Genomic DNA, 17103 nt, shown 5'->3' with positions numbered 1-17103 from the left:
AGACTTAAGCTAGTTAGGATAGGATATTTGTTCTTATCGTATATAATTTTGCATAAGCACCAGGAGGTCTCAGTGTATAGATGCCAGGCTGTGGCATCCACTGCCCTGGGTAGTTCAGGCACAGCCTGAATTCTCTTGAGATGCTGAAAAATGAGCAGAAGCCCATGATGTCGGACCTGCAGAAATGGCCCATGGAGGTAGTGATGCCTTGAACGAGTTCAAGCGACTGGGAGAGGAGAACGAATCCTACAAGTAAGGGCCTGATTTAGCTTTGGAGAGATTGTCACTTCCCTCTGTCTTTGAAGCAATATGAGGTCTCTGGTTCTGGTCTGTCCGTCTCTTAGAAGCAACCTGTCTTGTGACCCTTGGACTTGTACCTCTTTGATTCAGTTTTGCTGAGTGTGAAAAGATACTGTGCCCCTCCCAGTGATGTCCTGCCAGCCTCAGGAACCCTTAGATAGAAAAATGGTTTGCACCGTGAAGTGGGTGTTAGGTATTAGGTAGCTCAGGGGCTCTGTGACTCTGGCAGGGGCTTTACAGAGCTGATATCCTTGGGATCCGTAGACAGAATTTATTCTATTTGGGACTTCTGCCCTCATTCAGGAGTGTCTGCCCTCCATCTGCGGATGCTTTCCCAATTCCATGACCCATTAAGCACAAGTGGGACTGCATCCTGTTCTCAGGGTTGCAGTATAACTTTGGGTGCCCAGGTTTTCAGAAGTAGTTTGACTCTTTCTGGAATTTGTTTATTCTCTGGATTTGGTCTGCTTCTGAGTGATACTGGCTTGACTACTGTGAGCTCTAGTCTTTGATGTCTGGGATCTTGGAACTTTTCAGGGCTGGTGGTACTTGGAGGTAGGGATGGCAGGTGCAGACTGGGTGGGGCTCACCATTTTTGTATGGTGGTTCAGTTATCTCCACAGCCTGGTCCTGCAAGATTTGACTCAGCTGAAAGAAACTGTGCGTGTGTTGAGGCTGAAGAACCGATTGCTGCAGAAGGAGAAGATTGAACTGCAAGAGTCCTGTGAGGAGGTGAAGAGGCTCATTAAGGAGGCCATTGAGAAGATCTGTGGGCATCAGGTCGGCCAAGGCAGTGGGGGCCTGCTCACCTGTCCACCCATAAACATTGAGACACCCACATATCCATCCACCCAGCCATCCAGACTCTGACCTACATACCTCCCAATTGCTCATTTCTGTGATATCATAAGTCTCTCTGGAGAGTTAGTCTCTTGCAAGAAGCTGGATGATTGTCCAGCAAACCCTCCTTCTCTGCTATAAAGCACAGTGCCTTCAGAGAGATGGGTCACATATTACACAACTACATGTCACTATGGATGGAGGGCTGCTCTGCAGAGAGCTACTTTAGAAATAGCACAGAGCTTTCATTGATGAGATCAGAGGCCTGGGGCTCATTTGCACTGCAGGGGTCCTGTGAGATCTCAGGTAGGAAGCAGCTTGCAAGGACTAGAACCCAGTGCCAGTGCCAAGTGAGTGGTTCTGTGTCAACTTTTGTGGTTTACATGTGGTCTTTTCCTTTCTTCCTGTATCCCAGTGTGTTCTCTTCCCTTTGCTCAACTCTTGGTTCACACTGGCAGAAGTGTGAGTATCAGCTTGTCGGCCCTGTTTTCTGTAGGTGGTGCTGGGAAGTTCTCCATCCCGTGCTTCCAGTCTGGAGCTGACTGGATGAACTGGATGACCCTAGATGTGGGCAGTCTTTGCTGACGGTTGGGGTGACAGATTTGAGGTTTCAAGAGAGAACATTTTATCCAATCACCTCAGCGTCGTCTGGCTAATCTATGTGCTCCTCTAGGCATTTTTAGTCTCCATGGGATGGATTGCAGAGGTGTGGGTCTCAGTTGAAACACCGTATGTGCATAGTCTTAATTCAACTGTTCATTCAACCTGGTGTGCATAGTCTAAACTCAACTATTCATTCACCATGATGTCATCCTCTTTTTTCTGCTCACTTCTGATTTCTGTGCTTTGTGTGTATTGATGCAGGTGTGTAAATGTGTACACTGGTGGGTGTGTTTGCAGTCTACATAATAAATGTGTACATTGGTGGGTGTGTTTGCAGTCTACATAATAAACTCCGGTGTTGTGCTCTGTTGCTCATTCCGTTATTCCCTTGACCCTAGGTCTCTTACTGAACCTGAAATTTTCTGTTCTGGCTATTCTGGCTGGCCAGCCCTTTCCGGATCTCCTGTCTTCCAAGGTGGACCTTCTGCTTGTTTTGTCTCATCTAATTGTTACGAGTTTCTACAGTTCAGAAAAAGGAAGGATGTAGTAGCTCTCTCTTCTTTTACACAAATTTATTATTTTGGAATTAATGTGTTCTGTGGTAAATAAGAAAAATCAAACAAGACAGCTATTTTAAAAATGAAAAGTAGACTTCTTTCCTTTCATTGCACACAGCTTACAGCAAAGGAAATGTCTCAGTGGCTTCACAACAAGGAATCCCACAGTGCATCCCCTTGCTGACATTGAGTTTGTTGGCTCTGTCCTGTGCATGGCTGTGTCTTAGAACAGATCCCTCTCATAGCTGTGCAGAATGCTGTTTTCCTGAAAGGGATACAGGTGATGTTACTAGCCTCCTTCTGACTGATATTGGGGCTGAGTTCATATTATACACCCTGTAATCTATTGAAGACTCCCTGGTGTTGACCGTGGGTCACTTTCCTTCGCTTGAGCTCTCCAGGTCTTCTGTGGAGGAGCCAGGTCAGGTTTAGTGAGGGATGTGATGGATCAACCCGGAACCTGTGGGATCGGTGAGTCTCGGGATGGATAAAGTTCATGGAAGAAAAACAAGTGCAGGCCAGAGTGGCAGAGCCTGCCTGAGTCTGAGATCCTTGAAGACAGCAGGGAGGACCCACTATCTCCCCCTGCAGCAGAAAAGGTTATGAAAGGCAGTAATCTTCTTAGGTTTCCTGCTGGTGACCTCTTCCAGGAGTCTTTACCCCATTGTCTACAAGACCCTTCCAACGTGCCATTGTGTGGTAGAAAAACGCAGTAGGCATTAAGCAAGAATAAAACCTATTGACCACAAAGTCTCTGATAGCAGGGAGCTGAAGGGAGATAGGAAAAAAGAATAGCAATCAAGGTCCAAGATCCAAAATTCTAAAATCCATCCACATAAGAATATGCTCCCCAGAAGGCTACACACATACCCAGCCAGTGACTCAAGAACTGGCAGGTGCCCTATGCCCTTGCCTAGAGGAGAAATAATTTAGACACACCATCTTTGCTAGGGTGCTGGTGCAGGTTAGAGGCTAGGAAGAGGAGAACGTTGAGTTTGAGCTGCTATTCCAGAAGTGCCAAGGACCTCAGAGGGCACCCAACCCATTCCCTGGGAAGCCATTGTCTTCAAGACTTCCTTATTGTGGGCAGGCCCCGCCCACCTCCAAACCAGAACCTCCTGTAGCTAGAGGTGCTGAAAATGTAAAACAGACCGCTGCAAGGGCAGTGCAGCTCTGACACCAGCAGTCAGTGGGGCCAGACTGACGTGCAGTGCAACTCAGTGCCACAGCAACACGGTCTATGTAAACACCAAGTGAAAACAACCAGAGGCTTTAGATCCTGATCAGTCTCTGTTCCTCAGAGGACGAGCCAGACAAAGAGTCTGTCAAATCTCTCAAAGTGTGGCAAAGGTCTGTTTTCAAAGCCATCTGGAACCCAGGAGCCACTGATGGCTTGCTGTCCCACACACGCGATCATCTGTGATATGTTAATGAAGGAACCTGGGAACAGGTCAGAAATGGAAAAAATGGAAAACTGTACTGGAAATAATAACAGAAGCCAAGCAGAACAGAGGCATAAAATAGAATGAGACACAGCACAACCTGTCCAAGGTTACTGAAGGACAGAATGACAGTAACAGAGCTGGAACCAAGGACGCGGCTCAGGGTCAGTTCTCAACTATGGCCTTCCAATCAAGCTAAGGGAACTCTGGGTTTGGAAGGAGGAGGTGCTGAATGGATGTCTCTGTGTTCCCAGAGAGGCTCCTGGATGGGGAAGCTGGGCTTCTGGTCAGTTCAGGACAGCTAGTTAGCAGGGTGACAAATGCAGGTCCCCATGACATCAGCAGTCCCTTCCCCAGACAATTCTACTGTATCCCGGAGAGCTCTTGGCATTCCATGTGATGTCACCAGTGTTGTAGCAACACCAACTGCCCTTAGGACATTCCTGGGTGCCCACAGGGTACAGCAGGAGTCATGTTCTCAAGACTGGGGGGTCTAATTAGGAGAGCGGATGGAGAATGTCCAAAGAACAGAGAGAGGCGGGAGGAAGCTGACGCTCAGTTTGGGCGTAAAGCAGGAAGGAATAAATGGTTCTGGCGAAGACGCAGTGAGTCATGGGCAGGAGGTGGGCAGCTAGCTGGAAGAGGGGGATTTGAGGTGGGCCTTCCAGTAATGTGACAGAGGACCAGGAGCCTCTCATTAGCTAATGGACATCCCTGCTTACCATAATTCCCGAAGATCAAGGATTCCGGAACATTAGTTTGCCCATCTCCTAAGCCAGAGGCTGACCAGGCCAAGGATGTTGTGCTGGGATGACCACTTAGCTGTGACCTTCACTGTGGTTTGGGTTAATATGTGGGGACGGAAGGAGACCACAGGAGGAAGGGAGGGACTGATGTGTTCCCATCTTAGGGAGGCATCACTGCCTCTCACCCTCTGTAGTTTCCTGTGGGTCCAGTCTCTCTCTGACACTAGCCACAAGGGAAGAAAAGTTCTCTGGCCAAGACACTATGTGCTCAGACTGTACTGCAGAATTCCTCTGAGCACCTCTCCCTGACAGTGGCCCCTAGGGTTCTATGTCAGCAGCTGAGGATGGCGGGTAGTTCTCTAGTGTAGCCAAACAACTGCCTGAGGTATAGGAGCAGAGCAGAGACTGGCTGCCTCCTGCCAGCTTCAGTGATCTGGACAGTCAGTGGGTAACTTGGTGAGCCCGTTGACCATGTTGTGCCCCCGCATGGCTTTTCAGTTGACAGCCATGGGCCTGGATTGGCCAGGAAGGATTCTGGGCTCCTCACAGCAGCCGAGTGCTCATGCACTCTGCCGTTCTGAAACCCAGGCAGGCTTCAGGGCTCCGGACCACGCTGCATTCTCTGCTGCTGTGAATACTGTGTCTGAAGAAGTGGTGTCTGTTCCCCTGAGCATGAGTAGGGAGGCAGAGGAAAGCCCCGGCTGCTTATGTAGTCACATCTCTAGAGCGATGGGAGAGCTGAGGTCCGCAGATGTGGCATCTCAACCTGGGTTGTCACCAGGTTCCAGACATGGTACTTCTATTTGGTCCTCAGGGTGGCCCGTCCATTGTCTATGCCTTGTCGCTATGCAATCTCACTTGTGTTCCATCCACCCACAGATGCTGCTACGGTGCCATCATCCAAACCAAGGCCCCGTACCCAGAAACAGATGCGGAAGGAAATGGAGAGGCTGACCATGGAGCTGCAGCTGATGACCAGCCAAAGAAATGAGCTGCGAGATCACGTGATCTTTATCACGGAAGGAAAGGTGGATGATACGTATCCGTTGTTCCAGACTTCATGGCCCTGTCAGCAATATCCCCCTCACCTGCTTTGTTTTAAAGTCTTGGCCTACACAATGCCACCTCACCTGAGCTTGTGGGAGCTCATGGGCTCTGGACCAACAGATGGGAGCCTCCATGGGACCTAACTAGGCCCTCCGCTTGTGTGTGACAGTGTGTAGCTTGATCTCTTAGTAGGGCTCCTATCAGTGAGTTCAGGACCTGTCCCTGGAGCTTACCTGCCTTTTGGGAACCTCTTCCCATGCTGGATTTCCTTGCCTACACTAGATATGACACGAGGCAGGGAGCTCAGCCTGTATTAACCTGACATGCCGTGTTTTCCTCAAGTCCACAGGAGGCCTGCCTGTTTCTGATGGAGACAGAGGAGGAGTGGAAGGGGAGGGAGGTATAGATGGGAAAGGGGGCAACAGGGAGGAGAGGAGGGAGGGGTATATGTGATAACTATGTAAAAGAAGTGTCAATTATTCTTTTTTTTTTTTTGAATCTGAGTGCATTTTGCAGCTCTCAAACAGGGATTTTTTATACAAGAAGAACAGGTATTACAATTCTTTTTTTAAAAAACTATTTATTTATTTATTTGTTTATTTGTTTATTTATTTATTTATTTATTTATTTGTGTGTGTGTGTGTGTGTGTGTGTGTGTGTATGCCTGCAGGCCAGAAGAGGGCACCAGACCCCATTACAGATGGTTGTGAACCACCATGTGGTTGCTGGGAATAAATAAAAAATAAAAAAAATCTGATTAAAAAAAAGCTGTTGGGTTCTAGGAGGCTGCACTTCCTGAGTGACTAACCTCATGTCCTAAGTTCCTCTCAGAGGAGAGGCAGCCCCGAAGCTGAGATGGGGACTGTGACAATTCTGCTTCCTGCAAATAAAAACCAGAGCCTGTGGTTTGAGTCACACAGCTCAGGGATTGGGGCAGTAATGTGTATTTCCCCACATGCATTATCAAGACATGACAGGTGGTGGCTGTGTGAGATACGAGCTGCTGTTAGCTTGTGGTGAGTCTTGGGACTTGCTTGGCAGGAGATTGGGTGCAGAAAAGTGCTGGGAGCAGCTGGAGGGGCCTCTTCCCACTTGGTCCATCTCAGTGTCACTGGAAGTTCTGGTGCTCATCACTGTTTCCCTCTAGTTTTGTGCATCGTACTCGTTGATAATTCTGCTCCACACATTTCTTTGGCATCTGATTATGGGTGTTCTTCCTCTCTGTGTCTCTATATCTCTCCTTCTCTCTCTATTGCGTGTGAGTCTGCATATACACATTTGCATGTTTTTCTGTCCCTGCAGACGACAGCAGCCAGGGATCTGTGGTAGAAGCTAAGGATTTGCCTGACCCAGTTTCTAGGCGATGCCACTGCTGAGGTTGGGATCCCCACTTTAAGCATTACTAATGTTGTCTTATGTGCTCACTTTGATGGCACCTAGGAATCTCTTAGGGTATTTATATTGCTGTCCTGCTGTTGGGTCTGAAACCCAGAGTTGTGTTCTCTGTCTTACTGCTCAATGACAGTCATGTAGGGTCTAGAATCGCTTTCTGAAACAGAAGAGATTTCATTGCAATATCTGGTGTGGCAAGACCTGTGGCGTAAATTCCTGGTAACACAGAGAGCTAGACTGACTGTCTAGGCCTACTGCGTGAGCTCATGCAGCTAGGACACCCTCCATCTGAGCCAGGCCTCTGCTGACCTAGGGTCAGGATAACAAGAAATAAGCACCACAAGGTTCCAGAAATAGTATCCAGAATGTGGCAACCCCTGGGCTGTGGTCGACCAGGATCCAGCTTGAGTTTCCATGATCCTTGAGGCCTGTGTTCATGGGAGTCTTTCCTCCTGTTTTAGGCCCTACCACCCGCCAAATCCCCTGAATGAGAAAGTGAAGCTACAGCACAAACAGGCCTTGTCAGCACTAAAGCGTCTGGAGGACGAGAACGCCGAGGCCTCAGAAAAGCTGAGTGAGCTGACCAAGGAGACAGTCTTATATCGGTAAGGGCACATCTTGATGTGGGCCCTAAAAATTGTGGAACGGCCATCTCTGCCTTTCTTTTTCTCTGCACGGAGAGCTGCTACCTCTGCTTCTAGACTTTCTGCTTCTTAGCAAGCAGCTCTTGGACTTGTGTCTCTTGAACTCATTATTGGGAGTGTGAAAGAGACTGTTAGCCCTACCACCATTGCCCTAGAGCCTCTGGAGCCTCTAGATAGAAAAGGGCTTTGCACCATGAGGGAAATGCCAGGCAGCCCTGGGTGTCTGGAGCACAAGCCTTAGGCTTTAGAGGTCTGGAGGCTGTGGAACTTGTAGGTAGAATAAGCTCACCTTTTGCCTCCTGTCCCCCCTTGGAGGGTGTTTGCCCACTACTTGCTGATGGTTTCCTATTACTGTGGACAGTTAAGGACAGTTGGGGGCCTCCTCTTTCTATTGAAGGGCCGTGGCTCCTGTTTGGTGTTGGGTTGTCCATAGTAGTTTGATGCTTTCTGGTATTAGCTGCTGTCTCACTTTGGCTTTCTGAGTGTAGCTGTCAAGGCTGTGTCAGACTCTTAGCTACATCTTCAAGGAAGCATAAGGCCTTTTGGGGTGCTGCTTCCTGGAGGCAGGGGAGGCAGGAGGAGGCTGGCAGGCCTTACTATGCAGTGTGTCTCTCCAGCAGTGTGCACAGCTGGCTCCTGATGCAGCATACTCACCTGGAGCACAAGGTGGACCTGCTAAGGCAGGAGAAGAAGAAATTGCGGGATGATTGGGTCCTACTGATGCGCTACGTAGAGGACTTGAAAGTGCTCTGTAAGAACCAAGAAGAGAACGGTGACGTCAAAACCCAGCAACAACAGGTGGGGCAGGCAAATCAGTCAGGCTACGGTCTGGCCCCATTTGCCCTTCTGACTGCTCTCTGCCCATCCCCACCTGTGCTTTCACCCCCACCTGACTCTTTCATGTTCTCATTTGACCACCCACCTCATGATACCAGGTGTTCATTTCAGGGTCCATGCGCAAGTACTTCTGGGAAGTTAGCCTCTTAGGAGAGACTGAGTTATCGCTCTAAGGGCACAGCAATAGCCACCCAGGACCTGAATTGCTGTCTAAAACAGGAGCACCATTGCTGCTGCTCTGTTTGAAGATGCAGTCCAGTGAAGGAGAAGGGTTAATAGCACACCATACACCTACATGGATCTATGATAGGTAGCATTCTATCTACCTATCATAGAGCTTGGAGTGAGTGAGGTCTGGCTCCTGGGCCTCATTTGCTTGGCAGGGCTCATATGAGATCACAGGTGGGAAGCAGTTTGCAAGGAGGAGATCCCCATGCAAGGCCTATTGAGTGCCCCTCACTGGCAGGGGTTAGGGTGGCATGGGGCCTTCTCCTTTCTTCCTGCATCCACGTGTGTTCTCTTCCCTTTGCCCAGCTCTCAGTTCCCAGTGACAGAGCCTGAGCCCCAGCTCCTCAGCCCTGTTGTCTGGGATCAGTGCTGGACAGTTCTCCCATCCAGTAGACTACAGTCTGGGGTTGACTGGATGATCTGCTGGGGGCTTTAACAAGCTGGTGGCCGAATTAGGGAGATTTGGGCCTTCAGGGGAAGAATTTCTCTAACCAGCTCGACATAGTCTGGCCAAGCATATTCCAACCGTACTAGTGTCCAAGAAATGATGGCTGAGTTGTGGGACTGTTCTGAAAGAGCTGGTGTGGTTCGTCTAAACTGCTCCTCTGCCATGATGTTTCTTTCTACAAACTCCATTTCTTCCTCTCTGTACCTCTTTCTTTAACTCTCAGTTCTTGCGTTGTGTGTATTTGTGTGTGTGCCTATGTGTATGTGCCTATGTGTGTGTAGTGTAAGCATATGGGGGTTGTGGTGCATGACACACGTGTGCATTGGCTAGCAGAGACCACACCGTGTTTCTATTCAGTCTCTGCCTTGAATCAGGCTTCCTTACTTCCCTGGATGTTTACTGTTTTTTCTTCCTGGATGACCAGCAAGCTACTGGGATCCTTTGCATGTGCTTAGATTTGTGTGAGATTGTGTAATCCTCCACTAAGAACACACTCTTCTAATGAACAGGAGCTCCAGGGATTGGTGCAAAGACTTCAGTTCCTGCTGAAGCAGAAGGAAGCAGACACCCAGAAAAAGGACTTAGCAGAAAAGCTGCAGCATCACTTTGAGTTCTTCCAGATGAGGTAGGAGCCCAGACTGGGAGGACATAGTACAGCCAAGTGGATCCCCTGTTCCTTGGACCTCTGTCTTTTATTTCTGCTCCTCTGCTTGGCTCCAAACTAGAACCATGAAAAGAAACCGAATGATATCTGCTGGTTCATTCAACAAGAAATTCTATCAAGAAGATAATACATTGGTACTCATGTTTTATTAGAATTGAGTCTCACTTTCTCCCTCCTGACCTTTCTCTGCTCTCAGCAGACTTTCTTTGAACTCACAGAAGCCTGCCTGCTTCAGCCTCCCCAGAGATGGGATTTAAAGGTGTGCACCACCACACCTTGCTGAAATAGCATTCTTATTTAGGAACATTCTGGGTAGAGGAGAGATTCCCACCTTTGAACAATGCTCTCTGTAATGTTAACCTATTTCCTGTGCGAAGTGTTCTCTGGATAGAATATGTTAAGGACTGTCCAGGATGAACCCAGGCAGATACTTCAGCTACAGGCAAGATCAGAACCTTCTCAGAGTGTGCTGTAACAGACTCCCAAAGAGAGCCAGGATGCAGATTCCCAGCTCTAGTCCTAAGGAAATGCAAGTTTTTGTTTGGTCCCAGAGCCCAGGCAGGGCCAGTTTCTCAGCACACATCACAGGAAATGCTGCTCTAGCATGACAGGCTCCATCTTGCATGGTGCTCGTGTTTATGGTCCCTCTGGGCATGAGGACTGAGCTAACCTCATGACCTTGTCCAGGTGCCCAGATGGCAAGGCTGTATTACTGCTATCAATAAGATGATGTGTTGATCAGTAACTCCTAATCAATACTAAGTGTATTGCTCATACACTGTTGGCTATGGTATTTATATCCTGCTGTTGTGTACAAAATGATGTCCCTGATCTGTAGGAGAATGTTCTATTTTTCTAGTAGAAAGGACAACATACAAGCTCATTTAAGTTATGACATGTGTCTAGGGTTGAGAAAAGTTCTAGGCCCAGCTACTCTGTGATCCTATTTCTTTGGGGGTATAAAAACAATATCAGTCTGTTGTGGGAGCTGCGGGCTGTGTTCCTGCCGCCCCAGCTCCTGGTCGCCTGGCTGGCTTATGCCCCGAAATAACAACACACAAACTGTATTTATTTAAACACTGCTTGACCCATTATATCTAGCCTCTTCTCGGCTAACTCTCGCATCTGGACTAGCCCATTTCTAATAATGTGTGTAGCACCCCAAGGTGCACTTACCGGGAAGATTCTAGCCTCCGTCCATCCTGGGTCAGAGGTTCATCGTGTCTGCCCGGGAGAGGGGAGCATGGCCTCTGAGCTCATTTCCTCTTCCTCCCAGCATTCTGTTCTGTTTCCTCCTTCCACCTATGTTTTAACTTATGAGGGCCAAGCAGTTTCTTTATTTTTTAACCAATGACCTTCCTCCATCATCAGTCTAAAGATCAATGTTGGTTCTCCAGGACGCCTGAGGTGTTGGGAGGTAGGAGCCAGACAGTTGACATGGCATGTCTCCTCCTGACCTGTGCCTTAACTGCTATCCTCTCCCAGGTCCAAAACACTCCAGCCTGAGGTGGAAGAGGCCACAGCCCAGGACAAGAGCCACTTGCAGAAGGAGCTGCTACAGGAAGAGCCACCCGCTGAGCCCCATCCCCAGCAACTACGGAAGTGCAGGGATCAATTTTATTCTTCAAATTTGGATTCCATCGTGGAATAGGCCTTGAGTATGTCTAGCCAGTGACCCAGCATGGCTGCTTCTGGGTCTTGATTCCCTTTCCTTTTTGATAACACCCCCTGAGAGAACTGAGGAAGCCAAAGGGAGCCACAGACACCTTGAAACCATCACATTCTTCACATTAGGACCAAGGCCTCCAGACAAAAAGACACCCCTTGTAACTGTGAACTCACCAGTGAAGGAAATACCAGCTGTCCTCCAGGTGGTCATGCCCAGTCTGATCCGTGCGTCTGTTGACTCAGTTCTCATGAAGAAAAAGCATCAAAACCATGCTTGGGGTAGAGAAAACCAGAAACAAAAGTTACTCCAAAGCCTATATCTACCAGCAATGGCCTCAGCCTTGGGGGAGGAACATGACATATAAACTCCCAAAGAGGATTGACTACAGGCATCTTGAAAAAGCTGTTCCAATTGGTGATGGCCTCACTACCATGTCTCTGAGGCGAGGCACAGCCTGTAGTATTCTGTGCTATTCAATTTGCCGTGAGAGAATTCTAATTAGCTTAATTTTTCTTGTTTGGTTTTGTTTTAAGTTTTTATTTTTGGTTGTTTCGGTTTGGGCTTTGTTATTTTGATGTTATCTATTCTTGTTGATGATTTTCATAATTTGTTAAGGTTATTATTCAGTGTTTATCTTGAAACCCTGTTAAAACCCCCTTTGAGTAAAATGTATTTTTATGAATAAAAAAAGCAATTTCCAAGTCTTCACACTTAAACCTATCTTCTTTATTCTGATGTGGTGGCGCAGATCTCTGTTAGTTCTAGACAGCATGGGCTATATAGTGAGTTCCCAGCCAGCCAGGCTGACACAGCAGATTTGTATCTTGGGTATTGGTAGCATGGCTTACTCCATGGAAACACACCTTAGAGTGGAATCAGTATCCATGCTGTATTCTTGCTGTCATGTATTTAACTACCCCTAAAACATGGTACTCTCTAGACACACTTTTATGAATTGGCCTTAAGGACCACATTATTGAGAAATGCACCTTTATTGCTCTATGGAGTCTCAGGCAATAACAACATTCATTACAGGAATACAAAAGAAACCAGGAAACCAAGGCCTATCTGCCTCTGTTTTTCTTGCAACCCAGCATCCATGATAAGCAGACAGCACAGGTTACTTTGGGAAAGAGCTTTTTAAAGAGGCTGTTGGTCTTGAGCTTGCATTTGCCCCACATGTATGCAGTTCCCACAGAGACCAGCAGAGGGCACTGGATCCCCATTCATAGATGGTTCTAAGGCGCCTTGTGAGAGCAACAAAAGCTCTTGAACTATGAGACATCTCTCAGCTTCTGCTCTTGGCTTTTGTTCTTCAAACTCTAGGTGCTGTATAAGTTATGGGGATCACCCCCAACCAAAGAGAGAAGTCACTGGGAATGCATAGGGACAGGCATGCTAATTGTCTTAGGCTGCCAGGCATCTATGGCAGGCTCAGGTGTCCCCACTGATCTATGTGGGTTCCGGACCAGGTCACAGCATTGCTTACTGTCAGGGCTGGAGCAGATCTGCCACCTCTCGTCTAGGACGACGGTGTAGACTAGTCACATCTACGAAATGTCGAGGTGACCCTCTTTGAGCCTGTGTGTGGAGCAAAAATGCCTTGCTAGCAAAAATCTCTAGCTAAAGCAGTGCTGGGAGGGAGCTGCAGAGCAGGCACAGTGCACAGAGCCTGCAGCAGAAGAGAATGCCTCTGGTGGAGAGCATGCCCGCGTAAGTTCGGAACATGAGAGGGACAACGGAAGTGGCCTTTGCCGTGACAGATCTTAGTGTATTGAGGTACTTGACTGCTTTGCCGTCTCCCCAGCTCTATGGAGGTAGGGCCTCTTCTAGGTGATTGTTTTAAAATTGGATAGGTGCAAGGAGTGAATCCAACTTCTGAGACTGGAGAAGAGCCAGAGAATTCAGGTGTGGAGGGAGTTTCTCAGACAGGTGCTGAGAAACCCGGGAATCTTCCAGTTCAGCAGCCAGAGAACCTGGGTAGGAGATTTGGTTACTCACTGCCGTGGGTCTCCTTCTTTTTGTGAGCTGACCCTGACACAGAAAGGGCCATCTATAGACACATTGAAAACTAGATGAGATTTGGTTTAGGCCACACTACCTAGTTCCTAGTATACTGCGTGGGCCTCCTTGTCCATCTTCTCAGTATCTGGAAGTAGTCTGGGGCCAGCTATTAACCTTTTCACACGTGAGTCCTCAGCTGAGTGTTTGGCTGGTTTGCTAAATGCTGCCAGATGGGTAGATTAACATGTCTGCTTTTATGATCATTTCTGAAGGTAGATAATAGTTTCATTTTAGGTTTTCACAGACTTCCGGGGTACTTTTCTGTAGTTGGAAATGCAGGCTTTGTCTGAGGCCTGACAGCCATACATTTTCCTTCTTGCTTCCTTCTCCTATTGGAGTCTCACAAGATAGAGGTAGCAATGGCGCCAAAGAGCTAGGGAAGCCTCGAACCCCCAGCCCATCCCCAGTGTGTGTGTGTGTGTGTGTGTGTGTGTGTTGTGCACACATTCCATAGGTATGCTATGTCTGAGAGGAAAGATTTTTGTTGTTTTTCTTTTTGATTTTTTTGAGACAGGATCTGTCTACATAGCCCAGGCCGACCTGGAACTCACAGAGACTTGCCTGCCTCTGCCTCCCAAGTGCTGAGATTAGAGGCATGCACCATTACCGCCCAGCTAAAATTTTTTAGCTTTTGAAGTTATTGTTAACTGTGTGTCTGTGTGTGGGTATATGCACATGACTGCAGTTTCCTCCAGAGGCAGGCCTTTCAGATCCGCTGGAGCTGGGGTTACAGGCGGTGGTGAGTTGCCTGATGTGATGTAGGGATTTGTACGTGCCCATGCAGGACAGAAGAGGGTATCAGATGTAGTGATAGGAGTGGCGGGGCTGTGTCCCCGGCACCCAGCCGCCCGTATGGCTAGCTTATGCCCGAAATAATTACCCGGAAACTGTATTCTTTTAAACATTGCCTGGCCCGTTATCTGTAGCCTCTTATTGGCTAGCTCTTACATATTAATCTAACCCATTTTTAATAATCTGTGTAGCCCACGAGGTGGTTTACCAGAGAAGCTCTTAACCTGCATCTGTCTGGAGTGGGAAAATCATGGCGACTCCTCGACTAAGCTTCTTTCTCCCAGCATTCTCTTCTGTCTACTCCGCCTACCTAATTTTCTGTCCTATGAGGGCCAAGGTAGTTTCTTTATTAGTTAACCAATGAAAGCAACAGATAAGATACAAGACCCACCTCCATCAATCAGATGCCCTGGAACTAGATATGGATGCTAGGAACTGATCCTAGGTCCTCGCAAGAGCAGCAAGTTCTTCCTTCCTTCTTTCTTTCCTTCCTTCCTTCCTTCCTCCCTCCCTCCCTCCCTTCCTCCCTCCCTCCCTCCCTCTCTCTTTCTTTCTTAAAAGATTTACTTATTACATATATAGTGTTCTACCTGCATGTATGCCCGCATGCCAGAAGAGAGCAGCAGACCTCATTCCAAACTGTTGTGAGCCACCATGTGGTTGCTAAGAATTGAACTCAGGACCTCTAGAAGAGCAGCCAGAGCTTTTAATCACTGAGCCACCTCCCCAGCTCCCCAAGAAGAGGTGAAAGACAACTACTGCTAGAGGTAGAAGATTGGCTTGTTTCCCTATAAGCACCAAACTAGGCCGCACACACATCCTGCTGCACCACTGCCCCCCTTTTGGACTGATAGCCTCCCGCAAGGACCTCTTCCTGGTGCCCACTATCACCACCTGGCCTGGCGTGGCCCATGTCCTGCTCATCTGGAACCCAAGCAAGAGCAAGGTGATAGTTGTCGCCCCATCTCCTGGCCTTTTCTCACAATAAAAGCCTGAATCCCAGACAAGGAGACACCTGGGACTTTCAGATCCTGCTGCAAGGCCTTCTTGGGTTCCTGTCCCCCAGGGAGCCATTGGCTGTCCACACCTGGGCCCCATCTTCCCATGGCTTGTTGTTGCTGGACTTGAAAGGCAAGGTGAGCCTAGTGCAATGCCATGGTGGTACTCGGACTGTGGGAACCCTGCAGGAGGCGCCTGTCGGCCTAAAGGGTTCTGCAGCTCTGGGAACATTTCATGGCACCTTAGCCTGTGTCCTGGGCTCCACGTTGGAACTACTAGACATGAGCAGTGGGCAGCTGTTGGAAAGGAAGGTCCTAAGTACAGATAAAGTACATCTGCTGGAGCCGTCAGCCCCTGGCATGAAGAATGAGGAAGACATGGAGATGCAAGGAGCTCTCTACTTGCTTTCAGCCCTGGGTCTCTTTTGTGTGGGTTGGGAAGCTCCCCAAGGCCTTGAGCTACCCTCAGACAAGGATATGGTGTTTGAGGAGGCCTGTGGGTACTACCAGCGACGGAGCCTGCACGGTACCCAGCTTACCCCAGAAGAGCTGAGACACAACAGCATGTTTCGGGCACCTCAGGCCTTGGCCTCCATCCTCCAGGGCCACCTGCCCCCATCCGCACTGTTGACCACGCTGAGGGCTGAGCTTCGGGACTACCGGAGTTTGGAGCAGCTCAAGGCCCAGCTGGTGGCCGGGGATGAGGAGGAGGCTGGCTGGACCGAGCTGGCAGAGCATGAGGTGGCAGGGCTGCTGAGAACGCAGTTGACCGGCGACCACCTGGTCCAATTCAACACCATTTTCCAAGCCCTTCCTACAGCAGCTTGGAGTGCCACCCTCCAGGCCTTGCAGCTCCAGCCAGATAGGACGGGCAGGCTGAGGTCCCAGGCACCCCCTGATGTATGGAAGAAGATACTGAGGGGTCCAACAGCTGGAAAGGAGCCCCCCAATGGAATCTTGCCCCCCTTTGAACTCCTGTGTCAGTGCCTATGCCAGTTAGAGCCTCAGTGACTCCCCCCATTTGTGGAACTGGCTCAGCAGCGAGGTGGGCCAGGCTGGGCAGCGGAAGGCCCTAGTCTGCCCCTTTATCGGCGAGCCCTAGCTGTGCTGGGTGAGGAAGGGAAGAGACCCGAGGCCCTGGAACTAGAGCTGCTTCTGGGCAGTGGGCGGCCCAAGGCTGTGCTGCAAGCCGTGAGGCAGCTAATAGAGAAGGAGCAGTGGGAAAAGGCTTTGCAGGCCGGCCTGGCCCTGGACTCCTCCAGCCCCCTGCTTCGGAGCGAGATCTTTAAGCTCCTGCTGGCAGAATTTGCCCGGCACCGCAGCCTTGATGCTCACCTCCCCCTCCTTTGCTGCCTGTGCCCACCAGAAGTGGCTCCAGATGAGCTGCTGCTTTTACTGAGGACGCATCTCCCAGATGATGTGGGAACCGCCAACCCTTTCCCTGAGCCTGGGGCAGAGTCCCCTCTCACAGTGGGTTTGGTCAGAGCCCTCCTAGAACAAACTGGGGCTCAAGGGCGACCCTCTGGCCTGGCTCAAAGCAAATATGAGGACATCCTGTGGGATCCAGACACCCCACCCCGCGGACCTATTGCTACGCTCCAGGCATCCGACCACCCAGGACCAGAAACATGGGTAACATCTGGACAGGGGCTCTGTGCAACTGACATGGGAGGTCACTTGTAGAACACAGAGAGGGGGAAGGTTACCTAGGGTTGGAGAGGACAAAAGCGGGATTTGGATGTGCAATGCTGTCTGTCGTGGAACGATTTCTAAAATACATGCAAATACCAAATATATTCACATGTTTGTGTTATTTTGAACGGCTAAGCGTT

General features: G+C 49.2%; 2 protein-coding genes across 4 annotated transcripts; both read left to right on the top strand.

The window, feature by feature from the left end:
• Positions 1 to 6001: 6001 nt before the first annotated feature.
• Positions 6002 to 12118, top strand: LOC126511219 (disks large homolog 5-like). 3 transcript variants are annotated; one of them, XM_050158249.1, is made up of 5 exons: positions 6002 to 6912; positions 7389 to 7532; positions 8189 to 8369; positions 9594 to 9709; positions 11234 to 12118. In XM_050158249.1, exons 1-5 carry the CDS (start codon positions 6899 to 6901, stop codon positions 11397 to 11399), a joined length of 621 nt encoding a protein of 206 aa, XP_050014206.1. In that variant the 5' UTR covers positions 6002 to 6898; the 3' UTR covers positions 11400 to 12118. The 3 variants fall into 3 exon arrangements, with proteins under 3 accessions (XP_050014206.1, XP_050014205.1, XP_050014204.1); XM_050158248.1 differs by having other exon boundaries at positions 6002 to 7532; positions 8192 to 8369; XM_050158247.1 differs by having other exon boundaries at positions 6002 to 7532.
• Positions 12119 to 13143: 1025 nt separating this feature from the next.
• Positions 13144 to 17067, top strand: LOC126511185 (BLOC-2 complex member HPS6-like). The gene is given in 3 exon segments (XM_050158195.1): positions 13144 to 13196; positions 15069 to 15249; positions 15251 to 17067. Coding segments are annotated over 3 exon segments (1938 nt in total). The 3' UTR covers positions 16955 to 17067.
• The last annotated feature ends 36 nt before the right edge of the window (positions 17068 to 17103 follow it).

This window comes from Alexandromys fortis, unplaced genomic scaffold (genome assembly GCF_014885135.2).
Source record: "Alexandromys fortis isolate MF-2015 unplaced genomic scaffold, M_Fortis_MF-2015_v1.1 scaffold_106, whole genome shotgun sequence".
Classification (NCBI taxonomy): domain Eukaryota; kingdom Metazoa; phylum Chordata; class Mammalia; order Rodentia; family Cricetidae; genus Alexandromys; species Alexandromys fortis.
The sequence above is the reverse complement of the archived record's forward strand: the minus strand, read 5'-3'. Positions and strand labels throughout refer to the sequence as shown.